Source organism: Dipodomys merriami, unplaced genomic scaffold (genome assembly GCF_024711535.1).
Source record: "Dipodomys merriami isolate MVZ:Mamm:240054 unplaced genomic scaffold, mDipMer1.0.p SCAF_3283, whole genome shotgun sequence".
Classification (NCBI taxonomy): Eukaryota; Metazoa; Chordata; class Mammalia; order Rodentia; family Heteromyidae; genus Dipodomys; species Dipodomys merriami.
In genome coordinates this window covers 5,184-20,259 of record NW_027204808.1, presented here as the reverse complement: position 1 = coordinate 20,259, position 15,076 = coordinate 5,184, and the positions used below count along the sequence as shown (strand labels likewise).

Genomic DNA, 15,076 nt, shown 5'->3' with positions numbered 1-15,076 from the left:
CTCCCAACATAGCTTGCTTGCTCGTTCTAAAAACAACTAAAACTATTACTAAGTAAGGTCTAGCACTATGGTCCTATTCCGTAATCTAACTAATGTACTAATTAGTTTAGCATGTCTGGTTATTCACTGTAATGATGAGTTAACGCTGCAATGCTTTCAAAACTAAAGACTGGCTAGTGGTCAGGTAAGCTATACCTCTTGTTTCTCTGGTCGAGTCCACGAAGCCTGGAGAGAACAAGATATAAAACACAACAAGAAAGCAGTAAAATTTTACAACATGTTGCTTCAGAGAAGTGATGCACTATACTGCATTCCGTGCACATGCAGCTTCTTTTCCATTTTGAACTGTTTCTAAGGCCCACTTTCCGTAGTGTGTTTGTTACCCGATTTAATCAAGGCTTTAGATTACGTTCACCCCACCCCCCCACTAATGAACATTATCTCGTGTAATTCCAAGATAAAGGGATTCCTCATCTTTGGTAGATATAGATACCAGAAAACAGCAGATATATTTTAGACTTCTTTATAGTGATGTTACTAGTTCTAGCCACATATTCTAGAAGTACTAACAGAACAAATTGCTTCCTTTGAATTTTATTCATCAGCTTACCACAGATATATGAATACCATTTTATGCTCATGCATTGTATTACTGCATGCATTTTATAAAAAATAAGTTTTTATTTGTTAAAAAAGGAACAAAGCAAGGAGCAGAGAGGTACATTAGGAATGAGAAGGATGAAGTCTCTAAGGATACCAAATGCTCAGGGGCTATGGTAGGCTCCACCCCTTCAAGGCAGGCAATGCTAGATGGCTCACAGGCTGGAGCCTGTTCCATTGTCATTCAACATAGTATTCTCCAGGAAGAGACACTTAGATGGAGAGAGTTTTCCACTCACAACTAGATTTTTTTTTGCCTACTCTTTTGTTTTGTTTTTCGTTTTTATCCAGCACTTGAGTATCTATTCTGCTTACGGGTTTTTCCCTCTGTTTTCATGCTGGGAGTCAAAGACATCAAAGCTGCATCATCGTTTTTGTGAGGTGGCATACATGTCTAATTGTCCCTGACGTTCAGATGGAGACAGGACAGAAACAAAGATGCTAGTGACATGGCACACAATCTGGGGAACGAAAACGAATGAGTGAACAGTTAGTAAGCCCACAAAATGCAAGGAGTTCTGGTGAGAAATGAAGATGGAGATGGCTGGCTTAGATTTTACAGGATGCTGGGATGAAGGAGAAAATGAGAACAGGGGAGCATGCACAGACAAAATAACAGGGCCAACACGTCAAATGTTGCCAATTCCACATCACTAATAAGCTTGTTTGTCACATGCCAGGGCTGCATGAATTGAGGTTGTTTTTAAGGGAGTTATGTCACATGAGGTTGGTTGTTTTTCAAGTCTGATTCATCTGTGTCCTTCCAAAATCACCACAGTTCCGTGGCTTTTAGACTAAGTAGTTGCTAATGACATAATGCTTCTAATAGCTTGACTTCTACCTGTGTGCCTGGTGGAATGATGATAAATATATTCGTCTTAATAATTTAGTTGGAGGTGTGGTCTATTTTAAGATAATCTGATATGCAAATATGTACACTTAGGAAAATCACAGGGTGTGATTACTGATGTTCCCCAAACGGTTCATTCTAGGTTGTTTTAAAAAAGTATTCCTATGTTTTATTGCCTTGCACACAAATCTACAGGTATTTGTACATAAACTAAAGCAAAACACTCCTATAATTATCTCAAATGTTCCCTGTTATACACTTGCCAACACCTCAGATAAACCAGATTCTGATTGCTTGACGCAATCATCTCTACCAATGTTTAAAATCAGGCACTAAGCTTATACTGACTGAGATAGTCTTTCCAGTGAAAAGAAAGCTCCAGTTTCCCAAGAATCCAGAATTTCTAAAATGTTATTTGCAGATACTCTGTTAGCTCAAGCTTCAAGGTTCACAAAATGCCTTTATTTCTATCAGTGTCTTCTGATACCAAGCCTTCAACCCCCTCTCCTTCTTTCTCTTACTCATATACCTTTCTTTCCTCATTTCAAAGGCACAGAGGCATTCAAATAAACATGGATTTTTTTTCCTGCCAAGGATTGAGTATGTAAGTCATCACCTCTAGCTCTCGCTCAATATGCAAATGGTACCTGGAATTTAGCAACAGTCACTCAAACACCTGCGAATATTTGTGATGAACCCATGTGGGATGATCAGTGAAATGACACAAATGCACAAACTTTCTGAAGTATTACGAAGAACTTCATGAACATCCTCCAGCTGATCCATTATGATGTCCATTTTTTTTTTGGTCAAGATAATAATGACTACTTAGAATTGGACCAACTTTTGGACTTCTGGTCTACCTTAATGATCTCAGTGATCTAACCAACTAGAGTTAACCTTACCAGTTGCTAACCTAAACTGCTTCAATCAGATGACACTTAACAGATTGATAATGACCATTCTCAATCCAGTGATTAAACTTGGTCCAATGATATAGTCAAAGATTAGGTAGGGCATTCAGACACCCAGTATTACTTCCAGCTTATTCTCTTCTTTTTCAATGAAGAACATTGATATTCCATTAGAAAGCCACTGTGTGTCTCTAGAAGAAAGCCTTTTCTCTCTTTCAGTCAGAAGAGTAACATCAGACTCAATAATGTAAGACAACACAGCTTTAATTCACATATATTGTAACAAACTTTATTCAAGGAGTCTGTACCTCACCCAAATTGCTATCTGAATCTTAAGAGAGCACCTGTGGTGCTAGGGGACATCATGTGCTTTGCCTTGAGTCACTTCCCAGAGGGAAGCCACTGCGGTCTCTTAAGGAATATGAACTTGACCTTTCACCAGTCAATATCTACATCAGTGATTTGAGCAAAGATATTTCACATAAGTGTTGATCCAAGGTTGAAAGCAACCTCTAACACAAATGTTAGGTGAAGTTGCATGAGGAAAGTTATCTGCACTTGGATTTTAGGGCTGGGATCACTCTTGATGGCTCTACCTCATTCCTTTTAATACACACACATAGGGAGCCTACCAGTGCTGATATGTTCTGACTCATAGACTTTGAAGGACAAGTTCGAAAGATGCTCTGAAACAGCCATTCACAAGGCAGGGGGTATTTGCATAAGTAGCATTTTCAGCAATGCATTGATACTTAAGGGGAAAGAGGTCAGCTATGCTATATATCTTGTAATTGTTGGATCAATCCCAGTGAAGGAAGGTCCTTTCCACATCACCGCTATGACCCTGTTCAGAAACAGGGATGCAACCAACAAGACAGAAATTTTAGTAGAAATAAATATTTAAAAAACATCTTTCACTGTTGGTTAAACAATCAATTGCATGAGAATAGGATAAAGGACTCTGTGACCTAATGCAGTTGAGGTGAGTGATACCTGTGCATTAGCTGGTGTGTATCACTTTGACGATGTGGTACATTTAGTCAACCATAAGCTCAATAAGCAACAATGGAGTGAGGACAGAGCTTAGGAGCTGATGCAACTCACAGTGGAGTCCAGATCAAGGGGATGCCCTATTGAGGTCTGCGTGAGTTACCCAGGGCATGGCACAGAGGAACTTAGGGAAGCACAGAGGAACTAAAGCTGTCTAGCACAGGATGGCTGGAAGAGTGAAGGATGTGGAAACAATGCCATTCAAAAAACAGAACAAAGGGCCTCAAATGCTAAGTGAAGAAGGGAAGACTGGCTAGAGGAAATTCTAAGAGCTGCTTCAGTGACTCTTACAGGACTGTGTAAGGAGCACTGAGGAGCAGAAGACACAGGAAACATCCCTTCATGGTCAACAGAGTTGGCCAAGGGTCCCACAGAGGCTGGACGCCATCACCACCAGAGAGAAGCTAAGTGATACTAGAAAAGAAAGCCAGCTGATTCTAGAAAACTGTAAAAGGTGCCTTCCAACCCCCAGTGATTCTAGTCTTTCATGTGACCTTGCTCTCCGGAGGCTCCTTTCTTCTGCCATTCCATATAATTTCTAAGCTGACACGCCTCCTGAATCACCCCAATTATCAGAAAACACTGGTTCATCCACTTCTATAATTCAATGACGCTAGCTATCCTCATTATCTAATTACCTGTCATGCAAAAAAAACTTTAGTTGGAGGAGAACTTGAGGAGAGCTTGCCAAAGTAAAAAGTGACCTGGTTACTCCTGCATAGCTCACATTTGTTTTTTTCTTAATTATTAACTATCGACAACTGTCAGACTGATGTCATCATGCTTCTTGGATGTCAATATTTAATTACTTTAGAAATGGCAAATTTTGTTAGGATTTCATTTAGGCAACTGTGTTAGTCTGGTGTTATCAGAGGCTGATTTGGATGATTTGCTCTAACATTGACTCACTCAGCCTCCAATTATATCATGTTGACTACACTTGGAAGAGGATCCAGGGCAAAAGAAAACCACAACACAAGCGATGCAAAAGGTCTTACATAATTATCTCCCAATAAGACAGATGATCTAAACTGAAAACTCAATTGTAGAAAAAGTCATTCCTTTCCAGGCTTGAGACATGCTCTGCTGGGTACCTTCAAGTCTCAGTATTTAGTAAGGATGAGTCGTTCAGTTTCTGCCTATATATTCTTACCCTGTGAATGTGAACTAGGTATAAACCAGAAGTGCCAACCTATTAAAGAACTCGAGGTAGGCACAAATCTTAATAATCTTTCTGGTCTCAGTTGGCTGTTGAGCTATTTCTAGAGAAGATAGAGAGTGTCATTCAACTGAGATTGAGGCTTCTGTCCTTTACTGGAGCTTTCAGAATCACATTGGGTCACTTTGCACAAATCTACTTGTTAAGTCTGATATTGCAAGATCTGTCAAGACGCAGCCCTGTGAATCGAGCCCTGAAATGTACATTGAATCCACACAACACACAAGAGGGAGCTGAAATCTTAGCTGAGGGTTCGGGTCCAGGGTTGAGAAAGAAAGTATCCAAGTAAACATCACATTAAAAAAAAATCTAGGTTTTTTTTTTGCGTATCAAAGAGCATATGTGAGTTTCAAAAATATTTAGCAGTTCCTTAGTTGCACTTTTGCTCAGTTGAAATCAACTCTGGATGCAAAACTTACCAAAAAATAGGTTATTTAGAACAGCAGTTTTGGTTCCATTGGATTTAGCTTTGTTTTCTGTTAGTAGGATGGAAATTAGTTCCTCAAATACGAATTCCAAATTTAGCTCTGGTATTTCACACTATCCCTTTTGGCTTTATTTGAGTTGATTGCTTTTAAGGAATTTCCTTTTAAGCAGAACAAGTGAAGATCTAATATATTTTAACATTCTAGTCAATAAGCAATTCATTATACATGTTCTTTAAGGTGAAGGCTATTCCTTCTGAATAGGTAAGAGAGAACCGGCCAACTAAAATGAAGGCAATTACAAAAGGATATACAAAATGATATTGGAGAAGGGCCATAATAGAGTTGACGTTGTTTGAAAATCAAGCCTTTACATCCTTCTGATTTTGGCCCACTCAGTAGCAAAGGGCTACATTATGAAGGGGCTCATACCCATCTTTTATAATACCATCAATTATAAAGATAGATTTCTAGTGGCCCTAAGTCCATGTGCTTTAAAGCTAAATATTCCTGGTCATTTTTAATTTTCCAGGAGGGTCAGTACAGTTTTCTCAATCTCTCTGTGAATCGACCATCATCTTGAAACTGCTAATTATTTTTGCCTTTAGAACAAAATGAACTTCAAATGTGATCAAGAATACAGGCAGACGCAAAGGCAACCAAGCTTTCGTACGTGTAGTGCATGTATATAGCATGAGTATACAAAACGCAAGGGAGAGAATTAATAGGCTCTTTCGGGTCCCTGTTATATCTTTGGATGCTACTGCGATGATAATCATATCATCTGCTACACTGGGGTCTCTCTTGTCTTTGTTCCTCACGGTTCCAAAACCCCGGGTGTGAACATCACTATCATCTAAGACAACCATGCCCACAGCACCACACCCCTACCAAATTTAGGCAATGAGTCGTGCCCCTTCTACTTCAAAGGGATGCTAAGCAAGTCTCATCCTGGAAAGCTAAGGGAGGGAGATTGCAGGACCTCTAGTGACCACACCCCACTTTCCAGGACCCCAAAGAGAACGGGGCATGGTACAGACTCAATGTGCCTCAAGTCTGTGCTCCACAACCCTGAAACTCTTGGGTGACACTATACCTTTTCTTCGCTGCTGATGTTTCGGGTGGAAGTCCTCCAGGTGATGGAGGGAATGGGGTCTCCAGAGGCTTCACAGGTGAGAGTCACCTGCTCCTCCAGTTCCATGGCAGTCTGGTTCTCTACATATGTGATTTTGGGTTTTGCTGAAAAGAAAAAAAATTCTGTAAGTTTATCTAATTACATAGATACATTTTTGTGGGTTTGAATGATGACATGCATCCATTCAAAACAAAAGTTATCTATTTTCTAAGTACAAGGTCCTATTCTAACTATGACAGGAGACACAGAATTGAATGGATGCAGGAGCTATATGTATGCTATCCTGTTCTGGGCTTTCACCAGGAGATAGCTTTGGGGCTGTGCCATGAGATTTTCAAACAGGCACAACTTTGGCCTGGAAATGAAGTGATTCCAAGTATCGACAAACTGCTTGAATAAAAGCAGAGAAGCTGGGGCATATAAAAGGGGGGTTGGGAAGAGAGTAGCTCTGTATGAGGAAGACAGACATTAGGCTGGGTGGCTGGAATTTCCCCCACTGACTGGCCACCACAACTGGCCACCACAACAGGGGTGATCATTTCTATTTTAAAGATGGTGAATTTAGGAACATGTCAAGATGATTTAGAATGGAGGAGGACTTGAGGTAAAGATACCAGTTTTAGAAATTCTGGCAAGGACCCAGATGTGAGCTCATACTGTGTACTATAAGAGTTTGTTTTAGGGTTGGGGGGGGGAGGAGAAGGAATGCTTTGACTTGCAGGTGTGGGGAACATCTGGCTTATAGGCCATACAAGTCCTGTGAGCTCATTTGGTACATGAGGGAACAGACCCCAGACACAGTGCTTCTGTGCTTCCCATTGGCTCCCCACGGCCTATCAGCCTGGATTGACAATCTTGTATGGCCAATATCCAAAGAGCCCTCCTTCTTGGAGTAAGTGGAAATGAATAGATGACTCCAGCAGGGGTGAAAGAAAGAAAGGGTTGACATTCTTATGACAAGAAGCATGGTGGTGCTAGAACAGTCTCCAGGGAGGAGACTAGAAAGAATGCAATGGATTGGAAGCTTCTGGGTGGACTGAAGATCGGAAGAAAAGGAGTTGAGATGAGTTCATTTTCCAAATGTTTTGGGTAATGCAAGAAGCACAGGCATTCCAAATCTGAGTGAAATGCTAACACATTAGGGAAAATTGAATTCTTTCCCCCAATTTAAAACAATTATCCTCTAAAATGGTTTCTATAGGAGAAAAAAAGAGATAACACCAAAGAAATGTAACTTATTTCACTAATGGAGGAAAAATAATTCTAGCCAGTGAGGCAAATAACACCCAGCTACTAGGTAAGTAGTGGTGGATTACAGAGTCTTCCTGCTTACCCTTGGTTCACTCTAGCACCAAGGTTTCATCTTCCAATAGTCTGTCTTTGTGTTAGTGTCTTTTGTCAGCCCATGGTGTTTGGATCGCTCTCCTACTGTTCACCTGGCCTCCATGGAACTTGGTATCTCGACATGCTTCATTACGATCTGCCGTTTCCCAGCACTGCCCGTGCCTCTGCAGTCAGCCACTAAGAGCTGGCTTTGTCAATGCTCATTCCAAACCAAGCCCCAGCAACCCTAGTCCAAGAAGAACCCTGGGGCTCTTGTTTTTCTGAACAACAAAGCTGGATATTCTACTGCCACTCAGGATGGGGGTATGATTCCCCTCGGGTTCCTGCTGGTCCTAAGAAATCAGCTAAGCAAGGCTTCTGCCCACTGGCATACTTCCCTCAGCCAATAGCAGACATGAGACTTAAGAGCTTTAGCACAAGTGTAATAATCTGCGGAGACAAAAAAAATCCCTTGCAGAAAGAGTCTACAGGGAGAAGAGCAATGGAAATTCACTGCCAACCTTAAAGCAGGGTAGGACATAATTGCTTAGCAAAAGGAGCTTCTAACTGATAACTAGGGCAGTGCATGCTTGAACTGGTCCTTTCTTAGATTAAACAAAAAAGGTAGAGCCATTACCTTGCTCCCCTAGTCTCCTTACCAAAGACTTTGAGGTGGATGGATGCATCCTGCTCTCCAGCCTTGTTTTCAGCAATGCAGACATACTCAGCCTCATCATTCTTATCCACTTTCCTGATGGTCAGCTCGGTACTGTCGTCACTGAAGATGTACTTCTCTTCGTCCTCCTCATTCTCTATTAGTTCCCCATCCCTGTAGGGTGCAAAAATGCAAAAGACAAAGATGCTGAGCCCAGGGCCCTTCTCAATGATGTAGACTTCAGATTCCTTTCCTAAGGCTACTTAATCCTTTGAGTCTGTCCAAAGGATATAACTGTTCTGAGAGGTGACATAGACTCTCCTACCTGTCCACGCCCTCCCAATCTGCCTCCACAAGACTGAAAAATCTTATGCCTGCACAAGGCAAGAGAATGTGATGTAACTGAAAATCCATTCTTCACCCGGAGAATTTCCAAGAAGCCCCTCCCCAAGTCAAGGCTATACCAACATGCAAAGGGTTCCTTTGATAGTCCCCTTCTCATGCCCATGACCCAAGGCAGGGGTCAGTTTCTTACTTTGTCCAGCTCATCGTGGGCTCTGGGAAGCCGTCTGCATCACAGCCCAGGGTGACTGATTGGCCCAGATTGGCGGTGGCATTCACAATGCTCTGCCTGGCATGGACAGTGGGTGGCACTGAAGGAAAGAATGGCAGGGAGATTGTGAAAACAAGAAAGAACTCAATGACTCAGAGAAGGGCCCCACCCAGGGGCCAGGAGTCCTGGGTATAGAATTAGTGTAAGAAACCTAAATTCATGTGTGGACTAAAGAATTACAGTGAACAAAAGTCCCACCATTTCTATCAGATTACATTTTGCCCGTGTTGACATGGCATGTGATTTACAGTAGCTATTTGTCATTATGTGTTTTCTCAATCAATGTACACTAAATAACTACGGGCTTGGTGGAACTCGATGTTAATTTAACAAACAAACCAGTATCTCCATAATGATAGTTACTACTGTGAAGAAACCCACCAACTCACCAAAGAAGGTCATTTTCCTAGAATGATCATAAACAACTTGTACACAAACTGGTTCCTTTTCCCCAAAAGAAGAGCGAGATGGGGGAAGAGTTTGGCAAAAACATACATATCAATAGCCAAAACAATTCAAATGTGACTTATTTTCTTAGCTCTGACATTATAATTTCCTGTAAACATCTTGTAAATGTCAGATCGATTCTGTGGGTGTGTTTATTTGACACTGCAAATTAAGATTCATAAACCCACGGACCATGATTTGGACTGTTTTGAAATTAGAGTGAAATGAAATAGTTTCTCTAGACCTTGAGCCAGAGGGACTCAATTATGATAATATCCAAGAACAATGAGGAAGAAGAGGAACTTACTAGGAAGTGTGTGGAACTTTTCTAGTTCTGTAAGATGATGAAAGATATTCAGTATTTGCATCCAAATCCCCCATCATTGATGGGAGACCCAGGCAACGAGTTTATTTAAAAAAGAAAAGGAATACTTCTTCCCCTAGAGGTTATGGTGGGGAGTTGAGATGAATGAAGGAGTTGAGACGAATGGATGGACTGGGAGGACCAGACTTGTTTTAGAAAGCAAAGAGAAAAAGTGAAAGGAAATGCGTTAGCGGTGGTAGGGAAGGAGGAAACCACAGTTGCGGCAATAGGGAGAGAGTAAGAATGGGACTCCTCACCATTCACAATGACCTGAATGTCCTTGAAGTTGATCTCCCCCCGTGCCAGGATCCTGCCCTCACAGCGATAAGTGCCCTCATCCGTTTTCTTGATGCCCCGGATCTGCAGGTAGTTGTTGGACAGGACTATGAATCGGACTAGAAGAGACAAGAAGCAGGTGTTTATCCAAGGGTCAGTCAGAAACCGCTGAGATCTGCAGGCAGGTAGCTGAGCCTCTTCCTTCAGTCTTACAAGGTAGGGGTTAGGGCTGAAAGAATCTCACATGAGCCTGGCTCTGTAATAAGATCTGAGAGCAAGAGTCTACTGAAAAAAAAAAATCAGGTGCTGGAATTTATCACCTATGTCCATTTGGGCCTTGGGAGTCCAAATATTGTGGGTCTCGGGGAACCCGAATGTGCTTTTGGCCTGGGGATGCCTCAGAAGCTGAGAGGGATGAAAATGAGGGAATCCAGCGGGTTCACAGGGAATGAATAGTGTCTCAGGCAATTCAGGTCTCACCATCTTTCTTCAGGATGACATCTCGGCCTTTGTGTTTCCAGATGATGGTTGGGGGTAGAGAGCTGACCACGTCACACACGATCACGGCATCCTCTCCCTCTCTGAACTCCTGTGGGGTTGGTGCGTTCTTGAACATGAGCTTCTCTGGAAAAATGAGCAGGGGAAGCATGAGGAAGAAACTGGATTCGCTCACAGGAGCACTTCTTTTTTTTTTTTTTTTTTTTGTGCCAGTCCCGACCTTGAACTCAGGGCCTGGGCACTGTCCCCGAGCTTCTTTTGCTTAAGTCTAGCACTCTGAGCCACGGCGCCATGTCTGGCTTTTTCTGTATATGTGGTACTGAGGAACTGAACCCAGGGCTTCATGCATGCTAGGCAAGCACTCTACCACTGAGCCACATTCCTAGCCCACAAGAGCCCTTCTTATTAGAGTTATGTTACTGGACCTGAGTTCCAGGCCAGCCTCAATCCCTCATACAGTTCTATAAAAGGTACTCCCAACCAGCAGCTGGTCATAGATGGGAGGCGGAGAAGCTGGCACGAAGAAGGGAGTAGGCTGCCAGTGTTTAGCTACTGATAGCAGAAACAATCTACAGAAGGGGAAGGAGTGTCTTCACTGAGAATTCCTTGCCACGTGGGATGGTACTAGTCAGATAGATGAACAGGCAACACAACTGGTCTATAATAGCAGTCCCTTCTTTGTCTCCCTATAGCAAAGAGAATTCTGAAGACAAGGAGAGAAGCTGAATGACAATAAACCTAGGGCAACTGGTATTGTCCCACTGGCTGTCACCCGTCTTGACTCTGGTCAACAGGACAGAGGCGCTGGAACAAAGTAATGAGGTGCCATCTCCAGATGGGGTTTTAGTGGTAGGTGGAATCTCCTGCTGTGAGCAGCACTGAATGCTCAAGTAAGGAGGTTTGATACCACTGGCACTTGGGTAATATCCCCCGCTGAAGGACAGTGAAGTAAAAAGGAAAGCCTCAATGGTCTAACCACAAGACACAGAGGGAGCCCTATCAGCTTTCTGGGAACTGTGTATTTTGAGTCAAAGAAGGCAGACTAGTGGTTTATGAGTTCTGAGTTCCCCAAGGACCGATGGAGAACACAGAGGAACTCTGAGTTAGGTCAGGAAAAGACTTACAAAGGGGAACACAATCCTGCCAGGGCCTCACTAGTCCTTCTATTGCCTTCTCACTATTTCTACAACCCTACCATGTGTCCTGCTGGCAAAGCAGAGAATGGAGAATGACGGAAGGGGGGAGGGAGGTTCTTACGGAAGATCTTCACGTTGACAGTGGCCTCAGACTCGCTGCCATCTTCGCCCGTGACCACACACTTGTAGATGCCTGCATCGTCGATGTTGGCGTTGTAGATGGTGAGGGTGGAAGAGGAGTCATCATTCCACACCACCGAGATCCGCTGCTGGTTTGGGCTGAGCTTCTCTCCATTGGGGGAGAACCAGGAGATATCCTTGTCTTTGGCATCTCCTGCCACTGGGGAGGGAGAGATTCTTTTCAAACCGCTGAAATCGTGATGATGAAGCTCATGCAGTGATAGTGGCTATTTAGTAAGCACTACTGGTATCTGGGTGGTGAGGAAGGGGGACCCCGCTGGTTTAAGAATGCCCAGCAGCTCCACTTTACATCTGTTTCATTATTGTATATCTAAGATGGGGAAAGATGCCACACATGCCTGGGCTCCTATTGCTTTCCTGTTCCTTTGTTGATCATTGATTGTATCCTGTGTACTGAGCTGATGTACTTCTAGATATGCTGAAGTTAGTATATCTACGTCTGACTTAATGGGCGTGAGCCCACTGACCAGCTTATTTTCAAGGGACTGGATTAGAATCCTCTGAGCTGGAGACATGAGACACTGTCTAGCCTAAGAGTATAGGTTCCAATTACATTGGTTCTAGCATCTGTTTGTGCATATACCAGCATAAATGTCATTCCAGCACCTGCTACTTTGGACAAATGTAGCTCTTCCTCTCCTGTGGGCATCTGTGAGGAGCAGACTACTGCTGCTACCGAGCTGACCAATGGTGGGCTACGGCTCAGCCAGGGGCGCTTGGTTCTGGCAGATGCAGATCCTGCAGCCTCTCTGCACGAGCCCCTCCCAATCCACCCCATCCAGCCCCACGCAGATGCTTAGTATGGAAATGAAGCAGTCTTCCTTTCAGGACCCATCGTGTTTTCAATAAATATCACTATTTGCAAGATGTGCTGTGGGCTTCACGGCTGCGTCTCCAGATCGTTGGGATTGCTGTAATGAAGACAGAGCCGGAGCGGGTGCATCCACCGGCCACAACTACCTCATTGGATGCAAATCATGATGGCACTTAACAGTTCTCCCCCTGCCAAAAGCTGCTTGCTAAATGCCACGGTTCATATCCAGCTCCACTCTTTCCAGGTTCTGCCATGTTCTGAATTCCCAGTTGTTCTCTATTCAGAGAACCTGAGGCCTAATTCTATTCATTATAGGAGCTGCGGAGGAATAAAAATGCATCTTTTCTAAATAAACACAAGGTTTGACACAGCCCAGAGCTGCAGAGGACAGAATACTGCCCCATGAGGCTTTCCCAGCAGACCTGTAGGGCACACGCCCTCCGAACCACAGAGAAAGCACTAGGCATTGCCTTTCGGGCAAATTTTAGAATTTCTTGGATTTACAAGGTAGGAGATTCTAAGCAATGAGCTGTAAGTTAATCTGTCAAAGCATTGCTGGTTGGTGCCCATGTTGTTTTCACTGACAGAGCTACTGGGACATAGCTCCAGAGAAGCGAGATGCTTTGCTGCCTAGGAGTTGTGCTCCTATTAAAAAAAACTCTTGGGCTTCCCTCCACTGCCAATCAGACAATAAATACACAGCACCGCGATGGTGGCGGCCTCTGAGAGGAAACAGGGGGGCCTGAGAACTCCTCTATCCTGGGGCACAACAAGGCCCAGAAACCTAGATAGCGCCATCAACTGGACACTCAAGGAACTTCTGCCTTATCCCATGTTTGTATTGATTGGGTACTTGGGGTTGAACTCAGAACCTTGTGCGTGCTAGGCAGGTACTCTAGCCCTCTGTTTTCCTTGGTGGAGTCTTGCTTGCTTCCTGGCTTGGCCTGGACTATGGTCTTCCTATTTAAACATCTCTATGTTAGACTCAGCCATTGGTTAGAAGGAATCTCGCAAAATTATATGCCCAGGCTGGCCTGGAACAGAGATTTCCCCAGATCTCTGCCTCCTCTAAGTAGCTAGGATTACGAGTTTGAGACACAGACTCCAGCACCCAGCGGGTTTCTGAGCTGAGCCTGGAAGCGCGGAGGGACACGGGACACTTGCCTTGGCACAAGAAGAATTTGGACTCTCCAACGCTGATCTCCCCTTGGCTGGGAACGATATCCACCTGCAGAGAAACTGAAGAAAAAGAAAAGACAAAAAAGTCCAGTTCAACTTTCACATTTGAAATTTTGAGAATGGAACCCAGAGCCCTCACTGGAAACAGGGTCCCTCAGTTCAGTGTAAGAGAGGCTAAAAGGTGGAGGTTGTGGGGAGCTGAAGGCCTTGTCACCACCAAAGTACCATCACCATACAGCTGTGACAGAACCAGAGCATCCCACAGGGGAACACACTGTCCCTGGGGAGAGCTCCCTATCCTAAACATGACCCCTGACCCTTGAGAGGGCTTATGGTTCCGATCTAGACTTCAATATGAGCTATACCACAGTGTCTTTTGATGGTCAACTGGGCTGTGTCACCAGCAGGAAGCCGGCCACAGCAGAACTAGGTCCCAGGGTCTCCAGAAAACTCCTCACGCCACCCTGTTTATCAATCATTGTGATTCTGCAAACTGATTCTGAAATAGGAGGTGTCAACAAATGCCCACCTTGCCTAGCAACTTGGACCATCACGCCTGATTCCCTAACAGAATGTACCAGCAAACACCGTCACTCCTTTTAGACAGATGCTTGCCTAAAATCCTGTATTCTGTGCCCCCATGGATTTCCTTGTATCCCTTGGCTACTTCCCCTGAATTCTTGTTTGAATATTCGTATGTGCTGTCATTCCAACGCACTGATAAGAAAACACACGGCCCCAGATCTCACCGATTCCTACATTCAGCCTGCTCCTCATTTATCTGCTCCGAACAGATAACCGTTCCTCAGGAAAACAGTTTTAAGATAGAAAAGAAAATGCTTTATTCATTTGGATTTGACTTCCTTTTGCCTCTCCTCTTCTTAAGTAAATCTGAAAGCCAAACATTTGGTTCAATGCATGGAGCATTTCAAAGCCAAGATGAAGGAGGCGCCTGAACAAAACAAGCTGGGTCCTAGATAGTGACTCACGGAGTCTTTCCTTCCAACAGCCATTTTCTGTTCACAGTGGAATGGAGAAGCTTGTTGCCATGGCGACTGGCTTGCAGGCAGGGCTGCTGCAGCTCTAGGTCTGTGCTCATGTGATGGAGAGACCACAGCTGTTCTCAGAGAATACAGGGGCCAAAGGGATGGTTTGGGGTTGTGCCTCTGTGTGTGTGTGTGTGCCTGTGTGCCTGTGTGTGTGTGTGTGTGTGTGTGTGTGTGTGTGTGTGTGTGTACCAGATGATTGGGGGTACAGTCTTTCTAACCATCCCTCCAATAGACAAAGCAAGTCATTGAGAAATCTAGCAAAAGGCTA

The 15,076-nt window shown here is 43.8% G+C and overlaps 1 protein-coding gene across 1 annotated transcript; it reads right to left on the bottom strand.

Moving 5' to 3' along the window:
- Positions 1-189: 189 nt before the first annotated feature.
- LOC138841774 (neural cell adhesion molecule 1-like) lies at positions 190-14,562 on the bottom strand. Its single transcript, XM_070042663.1, has 9 exons — positions 14,509-14,562; positions 13,745-13,819; positions 11,687-11,905; positions 10,412-10,555; positions 9,913-10,050; positions 8,767-8,884; positions 8,236-8,405; positions 6,215-6,357; positions 190-225 (listed from the first exon to the last, which is right to left on the bottom strand). Exons 1-9 carry the CDS (start codon positions 14,534-14,536, stop codon positions 190-192), a joined length of 1,071 nt encoding a protein of 356 aa, XP_069898764.1. The 5' UTR covers positions 14,537-14,562.
- Between the last annotated feature and the right edge of the window lie 514 nt (positions 14,563-15,076).

Excerpts from the sequence above, each read along its gene's own strand:
- LOC138841774 (XM_070042663.1), bottom strand. The coding sequence starts at position 14,536 with ATGAGGAGCAGGCTGAATGTAGGAATCG. Across the intron at positions 8,885-9,912 it reads CATTCAGGTCATTGTGAATG|TGCCACCCACTGTCCATGCC; the intron begins GTGAGGAGTCCC and ends TCTTTCCTTCAG. Across the intron at positions 226-6,214 it reads ACATCAGCAGCGAAGAAAAG|GCTTCGTGGACTCGACCAGA; the intron begins GTATAGTGTCAC and ends TGTTCTCTCCAG.